The 22,666-nt window shown below is 27.9% G+C and overlaps 1 protein-coding gene, 1 long non-coding RNA gene and 2 pseudogenes across 7 annotated transcripts; 3 read left to right on the top strand and 1 right to left on the bottom strand.

The window, feature by feature from the left end:
• Positions 1 to 3,738: 3,738 nt before the first annotated feature.
• On the bottom strand, positions 3,739 to 7,733 carry LOC132930019 (uncharacterized; annotated as a pseudogene).
• On the top strand, positions 5,143 to 5,750 carry LOC132930826 (uncharacterized; annotated as a pseudogene).
• Positions 7,734 to 10,035: 2,302 nt separating the features above from the next.
• On the top strand, positions 10,036 to 15,734 carry LOC132930622 (kelch-like protein 2). 4 transcript variants are annotated; one of them, XM_060996585.1, is made up of 12 exons: positions 10,037 to 10,470; positions 10,647 to 10,699; positions 10,898 to 11,030; positions 11,093 to 11,321; positions 11,400 to 11,575; positions 11,638 to 11,734; positions 13,075 to 13,231; positions 13,303 to 13,412; positions 13,473 to 13,796; positions 14,871 to 15,011; positions 15,069 to 15,321; positions 15,385 to 15,734. In XM_060996585.1, the coding sequence occupies exons 3-12, from the start codon at positions 10,903 to 10,905 to the stop codon at positions 15,567 to 15,569; spliced, it is 1,800 nt and encodes a 599-aa protein (XP_060852568.1). In that variant the 5' UTR covers positions 10,037 to 10,470; positions 10,647 to 10,699; positions 10,898 to 10,902; the 3' UTR covers positions 15,570 to 15,734. The 4 variants fall into 4 exon arrangements, with proteins under 4 accessions (XP_060852570.1, XP_060852571.1, XP_060852568.1 ...); XM_060996586.1 differs by having other exon boundaries at positions 10,037 to 10,388; XM_060996587.1 differs by lacking the exon at positions 10,647 to 10,699 and having other exon boundaries at positions 10,036 to 10,470.
• A 2,729-nt stretch (positions 15,735 to 18,463) lies between these two features.
• Positions 18,464 to 22,411, top strand: LOC132929521 (uncharacterized). Of its 3 annotated transcripts, none has more exons than XR_009662115.1 (4): positions 18,464 to 18,800; positions 19,549 to 19,674; positions 19,733 to 20,126; positions 20,461 to 22,411. It is a non-coding gene; the product is annotated as an uncharacterized LOC132929521 (long non-coding RNA). The 3 variants fall into 3 exon arrangements; XR_009662116.1 differs by having other exon boundaries at positions 19,549 to 19,660; XR_009662117.1 differs by lacking the exon at positions 19,549 to 19,674.
• The last annotated feature ends 255 nt before the right edge of the window (positions 22,412 to 22,666 follow it).

The following is a 22,666-nucleotide window of genomic DNA, read 5'->3' on the forward strand; positions in this document are numbered from 1 at the left end:
ACACGTCATACCTCATAATAATAGCCGAGAAAGATCAACTATCAACCGCCGCCGTGCTCAACGTGCGATACAATCGTCATCGCACTATCGCAGTCGAACATAATATATCGAATCAAGACACAAATGTCACGGACTTGCCGAAACTCAGAAATCTTCACACTTTCGACAAACGCGGTCCATACACTTTTCAATCGTATAAAATGAAACTGATCTACACTGACTGACAAATTTAATATTATAATCTTCGACAGTGAAAATAATATTGTAATCGTAACACTGTAACAGCCTAATAACCTCGTCGTTGATGGAAAAAATATGTAAATAAAAGTACACCGTTTCACATTTCTATACGGTTTTAATTCAATTTTTATTACTGTGTATCCGCGATTAAAACACCCGCTAATTAAGATTAATTATTAATCATTTTAACTGAATAAATTGGATGAAGAGTTTTTATGTGAAGCAAAACTTGAAATGTTTATGAATTTTAGAAATCAATAGAAATCGGGGAGCGCCCGTTTTCAGCACAATTCGATATTAAACGTTAATAACAATAAATCTGTTCAATGTAATAATATTTAAGCAATCGAACTTCGGAGTAAATACCTTTTATGTTTAAATTATTACGTCGAGTTGACTGATTCGTTTTACTGAATATATTAGTATGGTATTAAATATATTATTACGTACCTACTACCTACCTACCGTAGTGTGGCTATAATAGGTTTTATGAAGTTTCGAAGAATCCAATGAAGGATTGCAGTACAAACTGCGGCGTAGTCGTTACTCGTTGTTCAAACACAATAGCATAGGTATCTATGGTCTCGTCTTCGACATCACGTTATTTCAGCATTCAGGTATTATCAAACGGCATTTGACAATAATCATTTAATATTGCATAGCTACGTGTACACAAAACTGAGTTTGCGTCCAATATTATTATTCTGCAAACTTTTTGAAAACCGCTTTATTTGAACTAGATATTTTTATTCATTAGGTATTTTGTTGTTATTATTTATTTATTTTTATTTAGTTGACGACTTAATGTTTAGCATGAAACTATAGACGAAAAGCGAACTTGTCTATTACAAAACGAAAAATTATTACCGGTTAGACGGAGCGTTTATCAATCAGATTATCAAATGACGATATAACTTGTAAAAAAATGTGCGATTGAAATAATGACTGCTTTGAATACTTGTAATTTGTAAGTTGTAAGTTGTGTGACGAATGGGTGTAAGTAATAGTTAGTTTTAAGTTAATACAGTCACCATGTATTTTACAGATTCGATATCCGCAAAAATGTTTCAGATTTTTAACGATAAAATTACAATGTTCTTAAAGAATAATTTAACACTAAACTGTGGTGTAATCCAAAATATATTTAAAATGAAAAAAAGTCAAATGCGTAACTCAATTCAAAATTTAAATCTGGGCTGGAGGGCCGGGATTCCTGCCTGGGCCCTTGCCGTATTATAATTCCTGGGCCCTTGTACTGTGTTATCCCAAAAAACAGTATACAATTATTGGGCCCCAGAAAATAATTCATGCCTGGGCCCTCAGCCCTCAGGTACCCAGTGTTGACCCTGATCGAATCAACAATTTAAAATCATGAGATACAATACGTAGGCATAAGCGACAAAAATCATGTTTCAAATATAAAAATATAGACAAAAACGATAAATAAATGAATTTTTTGTAACCTAATAAAACTTTTTTTAAATGATCATGAATTTTTTCTTTTTATAATTTATTGTATCGAACTAGAATTATATAAGCATTAATAAGAATTAAGGAACGTATAATATTATGATAATATTATTATTTCAAATAAGGATTTTTTTTTATTCGGTAATCAATAGAAACATATGTCTTAAAAGAAAATTCTCATTGGTCCAGTTTGATTTTGCATAATTTACGACTTAATGAAATAACTGAAATATAATAATAACAGCATTTTTTCCACAAATTCTTTTATCCGTAAAAGGAAAAACCTATTAGCAAACTTTGAATGATATTTGCTGTCGTACTTTTACATTTACATTTTACATTCATTTTTATTCAAAAAATAATATATTTTCTGGTTATTTTTTTTGTTTAACTTTTTCTTTTTGGTTAAACGTTTTATAAAAATTACTCAAAACGTATAAATGTTCTAAACGCATTGAATTTTAAAAAGAAAATATGTAGATTTAAACTTACATTACATTTACAGGGTCAACACCCTAACAAATACCGATGACTAGGTAAAAATATGATTATATAGAGAATATGTAAAAACGAAAAGGGGAGCAGAGATGATGATCCTAATGATCATTATTGAACGCCATCCTTTAATATTAGGTGCACTTTATTTAGCATGCTAAATGATTAATAATATATTAATATTTATTCGTTAATTTTGTGTACGTCTGATTTCATAACATAGATGCAATTTGAGTTGTAAATTTGGGGGGGGGCTATTATAATTTGCATGTATGTACTGTGTGTATGCTCCCTGAAATATATAAAGGCAGATGGGGGTATAAACAAACCATTTGAAGGGAGCTATGATTGATTTTGAAGAAGTTTAGCCATATATCATAGGCGTGTATGACAAGTAGAGACGATTCTATCAACTCAAAAACCGTAACCCAGTAACCCATATTTAACCTAACTCGAAAATCTTATATATAGTCGTCATTACTTACGTGGTTACGTATAAGACATCCCCTGGTGTTAAGAGTGAAATTGCTATCATCCTTTTTTAAAGAGTTAATTATAAGATAAAAATTAAAAATTAAACAAATAGAAGTTATACTTAACAAATAATGATGTAAAGGCTGATAACCCATACCTACTTCAATTTACCTATTGGTGGTGCAAATTACAAGTAATAAAATTTGCACAAAAATACCATCTCCATTGTGTTTATAACAATGAGGTGAATAATGATTCTGAAACACTGAAATGTATTACATTTCCATTAAATATTAAGGTATTAGAAAGATCAGATAGTTTTAACTTTTATTTGCTGGAAAAAATGCATGTATTGGTGGACCTAATGCAATAAATTTTCCAGGTATTTAATTTTAGTTTTTATAATATTATAATCATTTTTATTTCATAACTCAGCTCTAACTCGTCTATCTTCTTTTAAGGATATCTATTCAAAAAGCGAAATATAAATTAATGAAAATAAATAACAGGTATATTAGATTAAACTATAATTATGTTAATTTATAAGTTATTACAATATTATTATATTATAATATATATTTCTTCATTAATCATTAATATTATATCTAGTTATTTTACTATTATTATGTTCATTACTTAAGGTATTATTCTAAAATTAAAAAATTGAATAATCAGTTGCATGATATGCAAAACAAAATGATAGAATTATCTCAAACAACTATTGATGTATTTTTAAAAAATAATAGCTTGTGTGAGCCACAAAATATTTTATTAAACAAATTAATTAAAATTTGCAAATTTACTAATCCCTAGAATAGAAGATATTCAAATAGTTGGATAGTTCTCAGTATCACTTTTTACATAAGGTATAAAATGTACATAAATACAATTTATAAACTACTTATTATTTCTCTTTTTTTTTTTTATCAATTTTTGGAGTCCAAAATGTTATTCCTCTACCACTCTACCAAGCCCTCGTACTGTGAAAATATATTTATCATGTCTCATTCTGGATTTGACAAACAGTTGTTTCAGTTATTTAAAAAAAAAATAACTATGTTATCCCAAGAACAAAAACATTGTATTTTGTTGTTCAATAAAATAATACTCTGTCAAAGTATTACTAGTATTACTGTTAAATCATCCAACTTAGGTTATGTTGGTTTTGAAAATTTTAGAAACGAAATACACGCTTCAAATACTAAAGTTAACCACAGACCATGGTTTAATATTTATCCTTCAAAGCTTGTCTGTCAATTTTTCCCAACCTGCAGCTGTATTCATATCTGCTGGCACAGTAAAATAAAGGTGTATTCTCTGTAACACATTAACACAGCTTTATACGTATTAAATTATTACTAAATGTTTTTTTTAGGTATTATACTTACACAATTAATATCAAAGCAATTTCTTTACTGGAGAATAGTGGTGCAAAATTTAATGGTATTGTTTCTGATAGTGCACAAACTAACAGAAGACTTTGGGCTAAACTAGGTATTATCGGATCAATAAACAATTAAAAAAAATTAATTTCAAAATCCAATGGATGAGAGTTAAACCATTTGTGTATTTTTGAACACTCACTTAATTAAGAATTTAAGAAACAAGCTTAATAACAAAACTACATTAACAGTGAGTAAATAATTAGAATTTGATTTTAACTAATGTTTGAAAGATATATTTTGATTTGATAGGTACATCCAAATATACCTCATGTAAGTTGGTCACATTACCAAAAGGTTAATGAATTAGATGTATCACGAAATACAATTGTTCCTACATGTGTGTATCTTAAAATTACAGAGACATTAAAACTGGACACGGACACATTTTCAAAAATGAATGTGAAATTAGCAACTCAAATAATTATCCAACATTGAGAATCTATCTTATTTAGTAATAAATACCTAATTATAGCTTTCAAAATTGTAATTGCCTACTCTGTTATAGATATTCAGTAAATTGATTTCAAAAAGAATTAGGTTTTATAGAGATTATGTAAAAATTAAGAACTTGAGGACAGTATTGAAAAGTTTAAAAATATACAGTTTTTGATACTCTTAATAGTAAGTATACAGCTGAAGGCATAAGAAAAGGAAGTAATGATTTTGACATAAGTTAATTTAATATTTAAAATTTAAATTTTGAAATTGTTATGCTTATATAAATCTGGGTATAAAGGTTTTAAAGACTACTCTTATTCGCATTGATGATAGGGAAACTAACTTTATTAATAGCAAAATAATATCAGATCAATTTCTTACAAAATGTATATATGAAGTGTTAAAGTACACAATTGAACTAAGAAACTACTTTTTAGACAAAGTTAAATTTAAATATGTTCTAACAAACAAAATTAATCAAGGTCAACTCAAAATAATTTTTTTAATTATTTCATGAAAAAATAAAATATTGAAACTTACATAATATTTATTTTAAACTTTCTGTTAACAAATTTTTGGTATGGTTTACCAGGCTACTAGTCTAAATGAACACTCAACACTTCAACAGCACCTACATTTTTACAAGTATATACATTTCTGTCAATAAATTCAGTATTAAAATCTCCAAAAACAGGAAATTGTCAGATTCTTGATTCAACAACGCCTAAAATAACACTGACTAATTTAAAAGTAATCAATCAGAAAGCCAACAAAAAATTAAAAAATTAAAATAAAAAATAAATAATATTATTAATAAAGATGATAAATGTGATCTGTTAGATACTGCAGTTGTTGATATTATATCAGATTAAACTATTGTGAAATTCAATAAGCTACAGCCAAAGACCGTGTTTTATATTATATAATAATACATGGTTTTATGTGCCATCAAATAGTTCTTAAAAGAACTGCATATTTGAATTGTCTTTCTGATTTAAAAGGTATGTTTACATTAAAATTTATGATAAGAAGATAATTTTTTTATTACAACATCATCAGAAATGACTAAAATTTTCTTAAGTAGAACACAAAAGTGAAATGCTTACTTCAATAATATGTTTCTACATTACAAGTTGGATGAAGTAGTACAGTAAAAATCTAAACAGAGAAACTAAAAAATTAAGTTCTAAGAAAAATAATTGTTAATACTTTTAATTCATTAACAATGACTTATTAATCCTACTAAATTTTACTTTTGAATAATAAGCACCATTTTATTATTTCTAGATTTGATCTACATAATATAATAGTTATAATATGTTTTAATAATTAATAAGTCAACAGAAAAAAATGTATTATCTAATTATTATTTATTGGTTTGTTAATAATTGACAATTGTCATGGTTTGATTTTGTTTTATTGAAAATAGTATTTTCAACAAAATAGACATGTTATTTATTGCCAACAGGGAGCACTGAGGCTTAAAAAAAACACTGTACACTTACCAACAGTATATCTTTTTCTGACTATGTTATTGTGATCGTTGCCAGTCCTCACCGTTACAGATAATATTGTCCAATACCGTAAACCCGCTTTCTTAGACTATTAAAATCTTGAACATTAAAATCACCAATAAAACATTTTCTTTTTCTAAAATAAAACAAATTATAATTTATTATAATCCTACAAAATATTTAATAAAGGTTGATGAATGTACAATTTCTGATAACCAGTTAACTTAGTTACACGAGAACGAATTATATCAATACCTTAAAGCACCCAAGTGCTATGTCCACTTATTGTAATTTTTGGTAACTGCAAAAATAAGTTTTGTTGTCCACTAAAAATATTATTACCAAAAATATTATATTATATTATAAACAGCAAATTATAACTTACCAAGGTGAATAGGATTTCTAAATAATTGCAAAATCTTGTTTTACATTGTTATTAATGTTATTTAAAAATAATTTTTAATGTTATGGAAATCTAAACAAAAAATACTGGATTGATCTTGGTTACTTTTCATCAACTGTAATAGATAACATTCCAATTATTTTGCTAGATCCTTACTAGTATTTAAAGAATCTAAAACATTATTAATTTATATCACATTATGAGTAAAACGTAATGAAATAACTAAAATAAATTATCATTTATCTTTTACTATTAATTTTGAAATACCAACATGGCACTTGAGATGGGAAATTACAATTATCCTCAAAACTTGTAAGAGGCAGCAATGTTACAATCTCACCAATATGTATTATACCAAAAATATTAAAGCCATAATGTATGTATCTAAACTATATTTTTATGTTGTACTAAAATGACTTACTAAAAACAGATGAAACAGCAGTTTTTTTTTAGTAGCTTGTTTAACTCTTAATCTGAAGGTAAAAAATGACATTGACAAACTTAATGGGATTTTTTCGTTGTATATGTTGGTTGAAAGTCTTGAATTGATTCATTCCATTGTGTTTGTCGATTTTGATCAAATGGTAATCTAAGAAAAATAAAAGCGTTACAATTAAGTGAGCTGCAATCCCTTTTTCAACGACCGGATATTCTGAAAGAGATAAAAAAAAGAAAGCTGGCTTGGGCAGGACATGCCTGGAGGAAGCACGATTCACTAATAAGAAGAGTAATTGAGGAAAACCCAGAAGGGAGGAGACCTCTTGGAAGACCGCATTTAGTGTCGCGAGTCGCGGCCATGATACACGAATATAGTATTATTAGGTATTAAAAATAGAAATTTTCCAGTACTTAATTTTCTTAGTGCTCCGTCAAAATGTATTGTTATAAAAAATGTGCCGTGAGCATAAAAAGATTGAGAACTACTGATCTAGAGGTATGGTCTTGAATGGCCAAAACCAAAAAAGAAGAAGAAGAGAAGAAGTTACAATTAAGACTTATATAACTATCAAGTTAAACATTATGTATAATGTATAATTCTCACTTATTCAACTTAAGACTGGATCCTTTGGACTTGCAGAAAGAGAAAAACTCCATGCCATTGTACAATTTTTCAGCAATTAACAATAAAATAAACTAAATTTTTTTGAAAATTGTAAAAGTAGAATACTCAAACATTTGAAAACGTTGAAATGTAGTCAATTTTACCGACAATCGACAAATAGATACCGGCTCTATTATCACTGTTTCACTCTTTATCATATGTTTAAGCAAGGAGTATAATTGTATGTCAAAAAAAACAAATCACAGACTGTACAGGTTGTGTAGAATGACTCAAAAATATGTGAAGTGCAGACCCTGCATTTTCCGCATTTATAATATTAATCAACCAATAAAAGAACTATAGTTATTAGTTTATTGTGTTGTGTACCTTGTACAGATGAGATTAAGTTAAAAGTATTTATAGCCACCGGTAACCTCGATATACCAAGTCCGTAACTGGAAATTAACTTCGGGAGGGGTTTTAAGCTTAAAAATTGTGTTCTAATTTTATTATAATATTGTATAGGTTATTTTACTACCACATAATACATATATCACAAAAATTTTCAGGGGGAAGGTTGAATACCCCCCCCTTGGTACGGCCTTGCAGTTTAATACACATTCTAGTCCTACTAGTCCTAGTGGTCGATCGGTTTGGGGTGGTAAAGTACCGGAAACGCGATTAATCTATGCAATTTGACGAATACGAATATTGTTTTAATTTAATTTAATGTTTTAAAAAATTCAAAGATAGTAGAAGTTATTTTTCTGAGTTTTTTGATATTCAAAATTTTCAATATTTTATTTTCATTTACATTGTGATCTTTAATATTTTTTCTAGTTTGAGAAAAGTTGGGAATTGTTTAATACCATATAAAAGTGCCAGTGTTATCAAACATGGGGCTCGCGGGTTAGTCCCGTATTATGGCATATAATAATACAAAAATATTTTAAAAATTAAAAACAAAATAAAAACCACGATTTTGATGAAATATTATTATATGAAATACTTGTACTTGTTCTTGTATAAGTTCGTTGTATAAGTTTTTAAAATAAATATAATTATGATATCTCCATATTCCAGCTTCCAGCCTCCAGAAAATATTGCTATTGGTAAACAGCGGTGCAACTACCGGGGGAAGGGGGGTCAAACACTGGGGCCCAACTGCCACAGACACCAGTAAAACTTATAATATCTTATTTTCGTATTTTATAATAAATGTCAAAATTACATTATTTTAATTTTTAATGTATGTATGTATCAAATTTCACAAAATACGGACTACAAACTACTAAGTACTAATACATTATAAATGTATAAAAATAAGGTATACCTATTGTATAATATTATCTAGTGATAAAAATTTCCGAAAAACTCGGCAAAATTTAGAACATTAGGTTTCATTTAAAATTTCTGAAAAAAATGGTTTTAACGAAAAAACTTGGTCTTACCGGAAAAAATGAAAATGTTCATGAAAAACATTTTTTCCTAAAAAATTAGCCTACTATAGTAAGTTATAGTCGGTTATATATTAGGAGTCTTGAATTAAATTTCCAAGCTTTTTGACCCAATAATTGAAAATTTATTGAAATTTATAAAAAAAAATCTAAAAAAATTGAAAATGTCCGTTAACAGCTCAAAACGAGTAAAATAAATTTTTAAAATGTTATTGGCCCGCTTAGAATCTAAAATTACTTACTATATAGTCGTCAGTATTAACACAGAATAATTATTCTGTGGTATTAATAGTTAAAAGTAATGATGTACATACGCCGAAATGCCGAATTGGCAAAATGTGAAACGACAATGACAGGTTTCTCTATCTATATTTTTTTTACTTACCTACTTAGATTATTTTAATTTTTAAACGTAAATGCAATTTAATTTTCCAAAAACTTCAGTTTTTTCGGAAATGTTTTATTTTAATAAACTCCAATTTTTCCTCATTTTCCGAGACTCTAGGAAAAAAGGGATTTTTCCGAGATTTTTCCGGAAATTTTTTTGAAAAATATGTATAGAATTGAAAATTTGTACTATGTCTATTATTATTGGGTTTTCTTAATTTTATTTTCAAAGCCCTAGGAATTTATAAATAATACCTCATATTTTTCTAATTACCCAATAATTAATCGACTACCCCAATTTGTTCAAAACAATATGCGTAAGCGTAAGAGACTTAAATTATATTAGTATTAATTATACTAGTATAAGGATTATGATTTTAATACACGTATATCTTTAATCATGATATAAAATAACATAAATATATTTTAAGAATCAATACAATTATGAACAATATTGTCACAAGCTATCGAAAAATTCCTATAAAGACTATTTACAATCATATTTATATTTCTCATTTATTCTGCATTCGTGCGTGTGTGTATTAAAAACAAAACCTCTTGAGATATCGACGATATGGTAAAAACCAAAAATATAGCACCGTTGTGCTTGATATTTTCAAATACGTCGATACCATAAATAGACTATAGAGTAATATTACTATATATTTTGCTTATACGACATCCGTCTAATTTATTTATAGTAATATTATTATTATAAAGAAAATAATAAATTATTGTTTGGAATTGTCGTGTGTCGCGGTACAGTAAAAGCAGTCTTCCTTTACCGTGTTCGTTACTAGTTTGTCAATTTGACAGTCTGTTAATATTTTATATTGTTATTATTTCCACTCTGCAGTCTGCACACACTCAAGTAGTCAAATGTCAAATTTTCGCTTTTCAGTATTTTACTGTTTTACCATTATCACACCTTAACATACCACAGATGATATTTTATTTATTCATATAAATGTGTTGTCTGTGACAGTACCACGACGTGTTCAGCAACCACGCTATAACTGTTGTGTAAGTACCTTCTAGTTCTAATGTTTGTCGATTCCTAACCAAAAATCCATCTCCTAAATTTATAGCACAGCACAGACATAAGGTAATTTTAATTTTAATATTGTTTGATGTTAGATATTAAATAAATAGGTTTTAAATCTAAAAGTTAAATGTATTTCAATAAATTATTGAATTTTACCATAATTAATTTCAATAATTCATTACGTCATTTTATATTTTTATCATTTGTTGTTATTATATTTATTTTAATTTTTATAGTAATTCAATTTGACTAATTTTTGGCAAAAAAAAAATCACAAATTTTATATAAGGTAAGTATATTATTATAAATTTAATGCCAATTAGTAATTTCAACCATTATTTATATTTATAATAATTAATAACCCAGTTATTGTTTTATCACTTGTTTATGTATCAGAATAATTTTGTATGGATCTTTAATCCATATGGATTTAAATTCAGTATACACACAATAAATATATATAAATTATCAACTATCTTTCACTTAGGTACTATGTCTGTGAAAGAGATGGATTCTGCACAAAATTTTGTTCTGAAATCTAATAAATGTGAACCTGAACTATTCATAAACAGTTCTCACAGGGATAGAATGTTTGAAGTACTTCAGTCTTCACGTAACCAGTAAAATTGAATGTTTTTACGTGCTTGCTAAATAACTTCTAATAATACATTTTTAATTTTAGGGATGACAATTTTTGTGATATTAAGTTACAAACAGATGACGGTACAATAGTATTTGGACATAAAAATATATTGGCATCAGCTACCCCTTACTTCAAAGCTATGTTTTCTAGTTTCTCTGAAAACAATAAAGATCTTGTTAATATAGAAGAGTTGGATTCCACCATTTTACAAGTATTGATAGACTACATTTATACAGGAGAAATTATGATCACTCAAGAAAATGTACAGGTATGTTTTTATTTATACATATTTGATTTGTTATGTACCAACGTCTATCAAATTTAATTAAATTGTTGATTGCTCAAGGTTGTGTTACCAGCTGCAGATCTCTTTCAGATAGACTATGTAAATCAAGTATGTGTTGAGTTTTTACAAAAACACCTGAATCCTTCAAATTGTCTTGGAATTAAAGTATTTGCTGACTTACATAACTGTATAGAATTGTCGTCAAGCTGTGAAGCATATATTAAAAAACAGTTTTTGTATGATAGCTATAACTTTATTTTCTTGTTCCTTTAGTAAGTTGTAATTATTTTTTTTCCAGAAAAGTGGTTGAACATGATGAGTTTCTATCTTTATCATCCAAAGAAGTGATTAAGTTAATCTCCTGTAATGATATTTATGTTCCATTTGAGGAAAAAGTAAGAAAAATGAAATTAATACATATTTTATTTTATTTTACAGAAATACATAAACATAATGATAATTTTATTTTTATGTCTAACATTCATGTTTTAATTAATCAGTAATAAATGAAATAGTGATGTAATATATTTCTAATAAAATATACACTATTAATCAATCGTCTAGTGCAGATTTACAATTATGTAAAAAAAAATATCTAAAACAAAATTTTGTTATTTCTCGCTGTCATATTTTTACAATATCAAATTAGTATAAATTATACGTACTTTTTATTATAGCATTAACTATTTTATTATTATTTTCCAACAAATAGATCAATTTTTAAAATGTTGGGTAAATGGTTAAATCAATGTTACAATCAAAATAAGGTGTAATTTTTAATGTATATTAATGGAAGTGTTCATACCAAAGCTACAAAAAGGTATCATAATGCATATTATATTGGATAATGGATAAATATAATATCTGAAAAAATTGAGGAATCATAGTTATGTAATCATATGAATTCTCGGCTACGAGAAAATTTTAAATCAATGTTGATTGTTTATATTTTGCTCAATAATGATGGGTATTCAGACACTATAAAACAATATATAAACATTTTATCAATTATTTTAATAAAAAAATAAATGTATTATAATTGATTATTCTTTTATAACAAAACACTCATTACTTCAAAAAGTATTCATGTTTTTGAAAACATTTTTTTACATAGTTTTAAGTTGTTGGGAAAACTATGTTTTTATTAAAAATTATATTTTTTAAGTTTTTTACTTTTTTGAATGACAACATAGAGTTTAAATTTCATATTCCAAAGTAGAATAATTTCTTCGTATTTAAAGTTTAGACAAACGGAATAGTGGACAAACATTTTGCGGGTAACCCCGTACCACTGCTATGCAAAAATGTTTTCTGAAATAATGAGTGTTTTATGATAAAAGAATCACCTTGTATAGGAAAACAGCTGGATAGAAACCTTGTGATAAATTATTGTTTAAGTATTAACAACAATACCAACATTTTTCAAATTTTTAGTTAACAATAATATATTTTTGAATGGGTTATAACAATAAAATTGATATATTTAGAGCCGGATCTAGGGGGATTAAACGGGCCTTGCATCGGAAGTCTTGGTTGGAGGGTGTCAGATTAACAAGTAATATATAGAAATATTAACAGTTTAATTTTATTACTGCACTAATTTTATACATTTCCCTGAAAAAAAAAATATGCTAGATCCGGCCCTGGACATATTATGAATTTTGTCTATAATAGATGCTGATCTTCTATATTATAATATTTTTTTACATAATAATTCAATTTTAATTATTTATAGGTATTTGAATGTGTCATTAAGTGGGTAAAACATGAATTGGATCATAGAAAAGAGTTATTACCCAATATAATGGATCATGTGCGTTTGAAATTAATTTCGAAAGAGTATATCTTAGAGGAAGTAGTTGATGAACCTCTTCTTATAAATAATCCTAAATGTATATTTTTTTTCATGTATATAAATTTATTATTACTAAATATATATAATTTATTATTTTAATATTTGTAGGTAAAGATTATGTATTTGAAGTATTACATTTTAATCTAATTAAGTCAGTAAATTCTTCTATCCCACTAACAATTAGGAGTAAACCTAGACAGTTTAGTAGGTTACAACAAGTATGTTTATTTTATTGTTGAATTATCTTTACAATGTATTTAAACGTTTAATTCTTATAGGTTATTCTAGTATTGGGTTGGTCAGTCATAGAATTGAAGAATATTATAAGTTGGTATGACCCAGCAACCAACCTAATGCATATTACACCGAAAATGATTGAATTCTGTAAAGAAGTTGGTTTGTGCGTTGTAAAAGATCAATTTGTGTTTGTTATGGGTGGTTTTGAATACTTTCATGATGGATTTAAATACGACTATCGGTTATTAAAATCTGTTAAAATGCTTGATGTATCTTCATCATCATTATGTTGGGTTTCCAAGGCTGATATGTTAGTTAGTCGAAAATCTTTTGGAGTTGGAGTATTAGATAATTGTATATATACTGTAAGTAATGCTAAATGCTAATATAATACTTACTTTATGTTATAAATACTATATGTTTTATATTATATTAAATACTAGATGGGTGGATATTTAATAGTGTAGAGGTTTTTGGGAGTTTGTAATTTGCACCAAATTAAAGATATGTAATTTGCACCACTGCAGGTAGTCAGAAGTAGTGTTAGTAATTTGCATCAAAATATGGGTTATGAAATTTGCACCACTCTCAGGTAGTCGAATATAGAATTTATAATTTGTTTCAAAATGAATATCAAATATTCGATTTTGAAATATTTGATTATTTCTCAATGTCCTCTTTGACGTCAAGACTAGATGGACATGAATAAAAATAATAATTTTTCGGGATTTTTCACCTTATGTGGTAATATTAATTTGAATTATAAATTTAAGTTGCTTTGGATCAGTATAATAATAAATTGATATCAAGAACTTCATTCATTGAATTATTAGTTTCATACAAATACAAAAAACGTGTAAGTATTATAACAGTTATGAAGTATAATAGCAATTAATATGTACCTATACCTAAGTTTACTTTTTTTCACTTATACATTATTATTTCCAGATTATTCCACCTTCAATTAACCGCGAAACATAAAATGCTATCAAAACAATCAACAATCAACTTTTTTTCATACTCATAATTATACGATTTTATATAAACTTACAACATTATGTGTATAAGCTCAGCTATTTTATAAATAAAAACAGCTAAATTTATATTAGGATATAGAAACTTGTAAGTTGGTACTATCGAAAAAATAATCGATTTTAATTTTGATGCAAATTACAATTCCTATTTCTTACTACCTGAGGATGGTGCAAATTACCTTAAATATCCTTATTTTGGTGCAAATTACAAACACATTTTAAAAAAAATGGTACAAAATACACATGTTGTATATATTTTGGGTTCCTGAGGTTAGCTTTGTTAGTAAGTCAAAAAGCTTTTGGAATTAAAGTATTAGATAATTGTAGATATGCTGTAAGTCATGCTAATATAATAGTTATTTTATGTTATAAATAATATATATTTTATATTGTATTAAATGTTAGATTGGTGGACTAGATGGTAATCGCTATTCAAATAGTGTAGAGGTTTATAACCTTGATACTGAACAACGGAAAATGGTATCTAGTATGATTTACGGGAGAGAGAATTTTAGTGTTGGAGTACTCAATAACCTGATATATGCAGTAAATAATTTTATTATATTAATTATGTGATATATTTTAACTAATTAATTTATGTAGGTAGGAGGTTATAGTAATTGTAATGGTGGTATGAAATCTGTTGAATGTTATAATCCCAGTCTTGACAAATGGAACTTAGTAGAAAAAATGTCAAATAGGCGGTATGATCTTGGTGTAGCAGTTTGGGATGGTATAATGTATGCCATTGGTGGAACTAATGGATCAACACCTCTTAAAAGTGTTGAAGCCTATAATCCAAGTACTGGAGTTTGGTCATCTATTGCTGATATGAATTTGTGTCGAGTTAATCCAGGTGACTATAATAATTAATTTTTTTACAAAAATGTATATAATTTGTATATTTTTTATACTATAGGAGTAGTGGTGTTGGATGGTTTATTGTATGTTATTGGGGGAAGCAATAAGGCAACAACTGGACAAAAACATTTAGATTCTGTTGAAATCTATAATCCCAGAAGCGATACCTGGACAATTCAAACAATATCAATAAGACGTCAACGTTATGGAGCAGTAGTAGTTAATAGGCCACTACATTTATAAATTATTTAGCAGAAACAATAACTTTATTGATGTTTTTAACCATGTACAATTTTGTACTGTTTATGTTAATAATATATAAATTTGTATTCTAATTTCTAAGTTTCCATCTGTATTGTATTTTAATTATTTGCATTTATTAAACCAATTGAAAAGTCGCAACCTTAACTATTGATATCACATGGTTAGAACCTAGGAAATCGTCAGTATTTATCAGAGAAAGTTGTTGTTGAACCTCTTCTTGAAAATATTCCTGAATGTATGTTTTCTTTCATGAAAATGACTAATCTTTAATCTAATTAAATTGATAAATCCTTCCACTATTCCACAAACGATTAAGTACGGATCTGTTTATTTTTATTTATCTTTAAAATGTGTTTGATCATATAATTCTATTAGATATTTTTATCTTTAAGTTTGTTCAATACAACTTACAAGCTGTGTATTTTCAACTGGTATCACAAAATAAATGAAATTATTTATTCTGTGCTGGTATGACCCAGTAACCAACCTAATGCATATTATCTATATTCTACATCGACCACCACGAATAATTGAATGACGCCGTGAATCAGCTGTTCTATGCGTTGTAAAAGATCATATTCGCGTGTTAAACTAAATGAAGGCTTAAAAAGTTCTTTTAAATTACATTATGTATCTTAATCCTGATCACTACTAGTAGATAATCGTGATCGAGATGATTAAGACAACCTAACCTGTTGAATTCCCAGGATTGATATGTTAGTTAGGTAGTCAAAAATATTTAGGAGTTGGTGTATTGGATAATTGTATACATGCTGTAAGCCATGCTAATTTATTACTTATTTTATAATATATTAAATGCTAGATTGGTGTACATGGCTATGGTATTAATGTATTATGGTAGATATATTTTGTTATTTAAATAATGTAGAGGTTTTTAACCCCAGTACTCAATAATAGAACTTGGTAGGTATCTAGTATGTATAATGAGCGATGTAATTTTGGTGGTGTTGGAGTACTCAATAACCTTATAAATAATAATTTTAATGTATAAACTATGTCATAAATTTTAAATAATCAACTTATGTAGGTAAGAGGTAATTGGCTGGGAGAATGTTAGTCTAAGTGCTGGAGTTTGGTTGTCTGTTGCCAATATGCATTTGTGTTGACTAAGTCCTGAGGACTTATAATTAATTGATTAGAAAATCTACAAAAATGAATAGATTTTTATAATTTATTTATTATAGAAGTAGTGACATTGACTGGTTAGTGGTTTATTGTATATTATTGGACCTTACCTTACCTAACCTCTTGAATAACAACAAATATTTTAATCGCTTTAGGATGTATCCTTATATTTTACGCGATTTCGTAAAATTTTAAATTTCATACGGTCTTAAATATTTTCTATATTGACGCTAGGGGTTTTTTTTACAGTTATTTGAAGAAAAAGTTATGAAGAACCTTATGTTGGGTTTTTTAACCTTAGATATAGATTACAAAAAATTTATGAATTTTCAACTTCAAAAATCCTTGCAAATTTTCGCGATTTTGAAATATTTTGTAAACATTTGAACTTATAATGCTTATAAGCTTATAAACAAAATTTGTAACTAAAAACGAATTTTGATTTTTTTTTTATTATGATAAAAACATCTTATAATAAACCTTGTATTAAAATTTAAAAACTTTTTAGAAATCCAAATTTTATTTATCGGAGTTTCAAAAAAATAAATTTAGAAAAATCGAAAATTTCAATGATCCATAAATAGTTAAAAAAAAATTCTAAATATTTTTAAAATTTAATAGGTAACGCTAAACATTTGGTGAAAATTTCAAGTATTTAAACAATGTTTTTGATTTATAGCAAAATATAAAAATCGATTTTGTCAAAAACTGGTTATGCGTAAAAATTTCTGTTTTTCCGTTACTTTTCAGGGTTTTTCCAGACCCATTATTCAAATAGTTTGTGGGTATACTTAACTATGAATGCAAACATATATATTTATATGGGTATCTAAAATACAATTTTTTCCTTCACGCTTGGTCTGTTGTATATAGTATGCGTAAAGCAAAGTGCAAAGATAAAATGATATATTATAATATCATGTCTTAGCTATTCCCCTACTCTAGTGGAATATAATATTCGTTTTCACTGCAGCTACACTCGTCCAGAATAACAGTTTTTATTTTTTTTATCTACGATTTCGGCATATGCGCCTTAGGGTTTTGAACCCATTTTATGGGTACCATATTGTATACAGGATGTTTCACGAGGTTGAGGATTTACCCATTGCAATATCTCCTGAAATAATGGAGATAACATAATTCTGGTTTTTAATAAGATTTGTAGGGACAAGAACTTCAATTGTTTGAAAACTATCTCAGTTTTTTTATTTTTGAACCCCAAAGTACCATATAGATTCAATTAACCCTTTTCAAAGAGAGGCTGAAGTCAAAAATCAAAGCACTATTACTACTCCAAGACGTAATGACACAAAAAAAAAAACACACACCATTGTAAAATGAATACATTCAATACTCCGTTCGGAATCTAATAATATATAATTGTTTAATATTTTAACTTTTAATTTTTTGTCCGAGGCGGGATTTTACTGTTCCGTGTGGGGGGATGCACGGGGAAGATCCTAGATTTTTCTTTTCCTTTTATTCTTATTCTTATTAATATTACTATTTTTATTATTATTATAATTATCTTATTCCTAATCTTATTATTATTTTTAATATATCAATATTTTTATTATTATTATAATATTATATTATTCTTAAAATAACTTTTATTTAAATTGTGCGATTATCGGCTATTGCACTATTGGGGTTTCGACGGTTTCTTGTTATCTGTCACAGAACACCGGACCGGTCTTGTGTTATCGCTAATGAACTAGGTATAAAAGGCCCTGTGAAACGACCAGCATTCACATTCACTGTCTTTCCTCCGTCGTAGCAAGACCCACCCGGGCAGACTTGCGCGATTAAGGAAGGCATCTGATGTCTATATTTTTTGTCAGATATTTTTTGATTTTAAGCATTATATCGCTTTTACTCAAATTATTAAATAGTGATTTTATTCATACCTATTCGTAGCTCTAACATTTCCTTACCCCAAGCTCTAGTATGCACAAACAAAATTCGACGTTGGCTTTGTTCCGTGGCTTATATAAGTCTGGCACAGTTCGGGCGCAAGACTGCCAGTGTTTGCGAGTTGCGGTTGCGGGAACACTGATCGTTCACGTATGTATTAAAATATTTGTGTATTTTATTTATTTTTTCATATTCCCTTATTACGCGATCAACAGTCGGTTGTAGGAATACATTATTCGTGAGTGTTCAACTAAGTTTCCCAAACAGAACGTATATTCGTAAAAACCCCGTTTCCCTGTCCGTTATCGACATTGTCGACACGCGCAGAGCTACGGCAGGTTACGTTCCGCAGAAATGACGATTCGCGCGTACGTCGGATCTAGTGAGCAGATGGCACAGTTCCAGTGACTCGTCAAGAGTTCCGCGTTACGGGTGTATCGCTCTCGTTTGAGCTGCCCGTCTCGTGTGCCACTGTAATGATCTGACAACGCGCGCGATTCGATTCTGATCCGATTATTCGGTGGCTGCGATGCCGTTGAATGACATACGAATCTGTTCGGAAACATTGTACACATTACGAAAACGATAATTATTTTTGAGTGTTTGTAACGTGTAATAATATACGATTTTCCAAGGTTTTTTTTTTGGTAATACTTATTTTATCCACGTTAATTTAGTTAGGCTTGCTATTTATTAGGCACCAAGTTATGAATCATAAAAAACACTCATAGATTTGACAACTTCTTTCTTCTTTCGCGTTCACAATAGCCAGGACCGAAGCGGTCCCATATAAAAAGGTCTACATATGTGCGGTCGCCGCGGCCTAACGATTGACTATATATATTATTATTATTATTATTGTTGACGTGATTTTTTGTATATTTTCCAATTTTCACAGGATTTTAAGACTATTTCAGAGTGTTACTTCGTTCATTTTTTTTTTCGCACATAGGATCTTCAACCCCGGGCGGCGGGCTGTACTGTATATCGTACAAGTATTTCTCGACGATGTTTGTGTCGCACAGTACTGTATTCGTGGGTGTATATTGTATATTTAAAAGTACATTATGGTTTTTTTGTAGGTGTGTTGATGAGTTAATAACAATGTACATTTGACTATTTGCGGTTGCGGGAACACTGATCATCACGTCTGTATTAAATATTTGTGTATTTTATTTATTTTTTTATATTCCCGTATCACGCGATCAACAGTCGTTTGTAGGAATACATTATTCGTGAGTGTTCCACTAAGTTTCCCAAATATATCCTACAATCTGTGAAACATTATCGACAGTCGTCATAGAGTCTTTTAGGACAGCAGGAAAGCGTTTGGTTTTCAATTGTTTGGGGCAGATTTCATGTTAACAGAAAATTTAGAACCATGGTTAATAGAAATTAATAGTAGTCCTGGCTTGAATCCAACTACGAGTATCATTGCAAGAATTGCATCGGCGTTATTAACAGATATCATCAAAGGTTTGTTAATTATTACAAATTATATTATATTTTAGTAACCGAATTATTTTGGTTTAAGTATAGTACATATCATACACAACATTAGAATTCGTGGTAAACATGTTTTATACATTTATAATTTAATAATAATTACTATCAATATACAATACATATAACGTATAATATATATCATATCAATTTGTACAATTTATTTGCATACTATATAATACGTTTTTACTCGGCTTATTTGAATGTGTAAATTTTAAATAATATAGTTCAAAAAAAATAAAACACTTGTTTATTTAACTCTTTTATAATGCTCATTTTAAGATTTCTGTTTTAATTGTATTTTTAGTTACGGTGGATTTCCCACTTAATTCAAATGCAGATACTGGACTTTTCGAGAACATTTACACTGACTAACTTGTGAAACATTGTAACACGGAGAAAAACATTACAAAAGAATATTATTACCACCAGTCGCCCCAAAAAACAAAACAATTAAATAAACAAAGCCACAAAGACACTGAACAGAAGAAAAAGAAAATTGCGAGATAAATACTTTAATATGTAGGTAAGAGATTATCGATTTATTTAAATTTTAAAATGTCATTTTCGGAATATAGAATTTTGTAAATACTCAAAAAAATTTCTCCTGTGAAGCGGTCAATTATGGTCATGTATTTTAACTCATCACGGAAATTAATATTTAAAAACCCCAGTGAAATAATAAAAAGTAATTGAATTTGACGTTCTTAAAGTCTTACTTTAGACGTATAGCACTATGTATATATATTTAACATAATGTATTAATACATAAAGCGACTAGCAAGCTGACTCCTCCGTAGTATAGTGGTAAGTATCCCCGCCTGTCACGCGGGAGACCGGTGTTCGATTCCCCGCCGGGGAGCCATTTGACGCATCAAATTTACGCGTCATTTTTGCGGTCATAGGAGAGATATCGAGAATTAAGTTGAAAAAATTACGCACGGTACGGCATTTGAACCCGCGACCCACGAGACTGGGGTGACAATCTCGTAACAATGAGCCACCGCGGTCTTATCAACTTAACCTCGATATTCTCCTATATCTGGGCCTGAGTGGCAGTGTGTACGGCTGAGGAGAAGCGCAGGCGCTAGGGCCATGTCAAAGCCGCGAGGTACATAAATATAAGGTTATTGTGTTGAATTTTATTTATTATCCTAGTTTTATGCATTTGATTTTGTAAAACCAAAAAAGAAAAGCTAAAAGCATACACGGGGTGATTCTTTTACCATGAACCATTCATTATTTCAAAAAGTATTCATGTTTTTGAAAACATTTTTTTACATAGTTTCAAGTTGTTAAAAATTCAACGTTTTTATTAAAAAATTATATTTTTAAATATTTTTTATCCTTATATTTTTTTAATTTTTTTACTTTTTTGGATGACAAAATAGAGTTTTAATTTCATATTCTAAAGTAAAATAATTTTTTGATTAGTATTTTGATACATATAAATTGAATTTAAAGTTTAGACAAACTGAGTAGTGGACTCCACTCCGCACATCTAAACGTTGAATACTTATAACTAACTCATAAACTACTTGCCCCAAATTCGATTTTTATGTATTAAAATACTCAAAACATTGTTCTGCTTTGGAATATGAAATTAAAACTACGAAGTCATTCAAAAAAGTATGAAAACTTAAAAAAAATAAGGATAAAAAATATTTAAAAACATATTTTTTTAAATAAAACGTTGATTTTTTTAACAACTTGAAACAATGTAAAAAAATATTTTCAAAAACATGAGTACTTTTGAAATAATGAGCGGTTCATGATAAAAAAAATCGCCCTGTATATGCTTTTAGTTTGTCTTTTTTGGTTTTACAAAATCAAATGCATAAAACTAAAATATAGTAAATAAAATTCAACACAATAACCTTATATTTATGTACCTCGCGGCTTGCTAGTCGCTTTATGTATTAATATATTATGTTATATAGTTACATAGTGCTATACGTCTAGGTGAGATCTTAAGAACGTTTATTCAATTACTTTTTATTATTTCGCTGAGGTTTTAAAATATTAACTTACCGTGATGAGTTAAAATACATGACCATAATTGACCGCTTTACAGGAGAAATTTTTTTGAGTATTTACAAAATTCTATATTTCAAAAATGACCTTTGAATAACATTCTAAATTTGAATAAATCAATAATCTCTTACACGAAATAATACTGCACATATGTATATAAATCTAGTATAATATAATTATTAGGACTAAGATTGAAATATAATGAAAAATTGTACCTGAGACATTAATTATATTCATCAAAATATACAAAACAAATATTTTTTAATTACAAAGTATTTTTATTTTACTTATACATAACAATAACTAATTTTTACACAAAAATCATAAATTAATTATCAATTTATTATTATTTGTTATAATCATTATTTATTATTATATTGAATAATACATACTGTAATGAGTGTAATGATATGTTCTTTCAAATTTTAAAATACGAACAACTGGTGATTAAAACGCAGAATGGATTTATATTGACTAAA

The sequence above is a fragment of the Rhopalosiphum padi genome, chromosome 4 (assembly GCF_020882245.1).
Source record: "Rhopalosiphum padi isolate XX-2018 chromosome 4, ASM2088224v1, whole genome shotgun sequence".
Lineage (NCBI taxonomy): Eukaryota > Metazoa > Arthropoda > Insecta > Hemiptera > Aphididae > Rhopalosiphum > Rhopalosiphum padi.

Excerpts from the sequence above, each read along its gene's own strand:
- LOC132930622 (XM_060996587.1), top strand. The coding sequence starts at position 10,903 with ATGTCTGTGAAAGAGATGGATTCTGCACAAAATTTTGTTCTGAAATCT. Across the intron at positions 11,031-11,092 it reads CTTCAGTCTTCACGTAACCA|GGATGACAATTTTTGTGATA; the intron begins GTAAAATTGAAT and ends TTTTAATTTTAG. Across the intron at positions 13,797-14,870 it reads TAGATAATTGTATATATACT|ATTGGTGGACTAGATGGTAA; the intron begins GTAAGTAATGCT and ends ATTAAATGTTAG.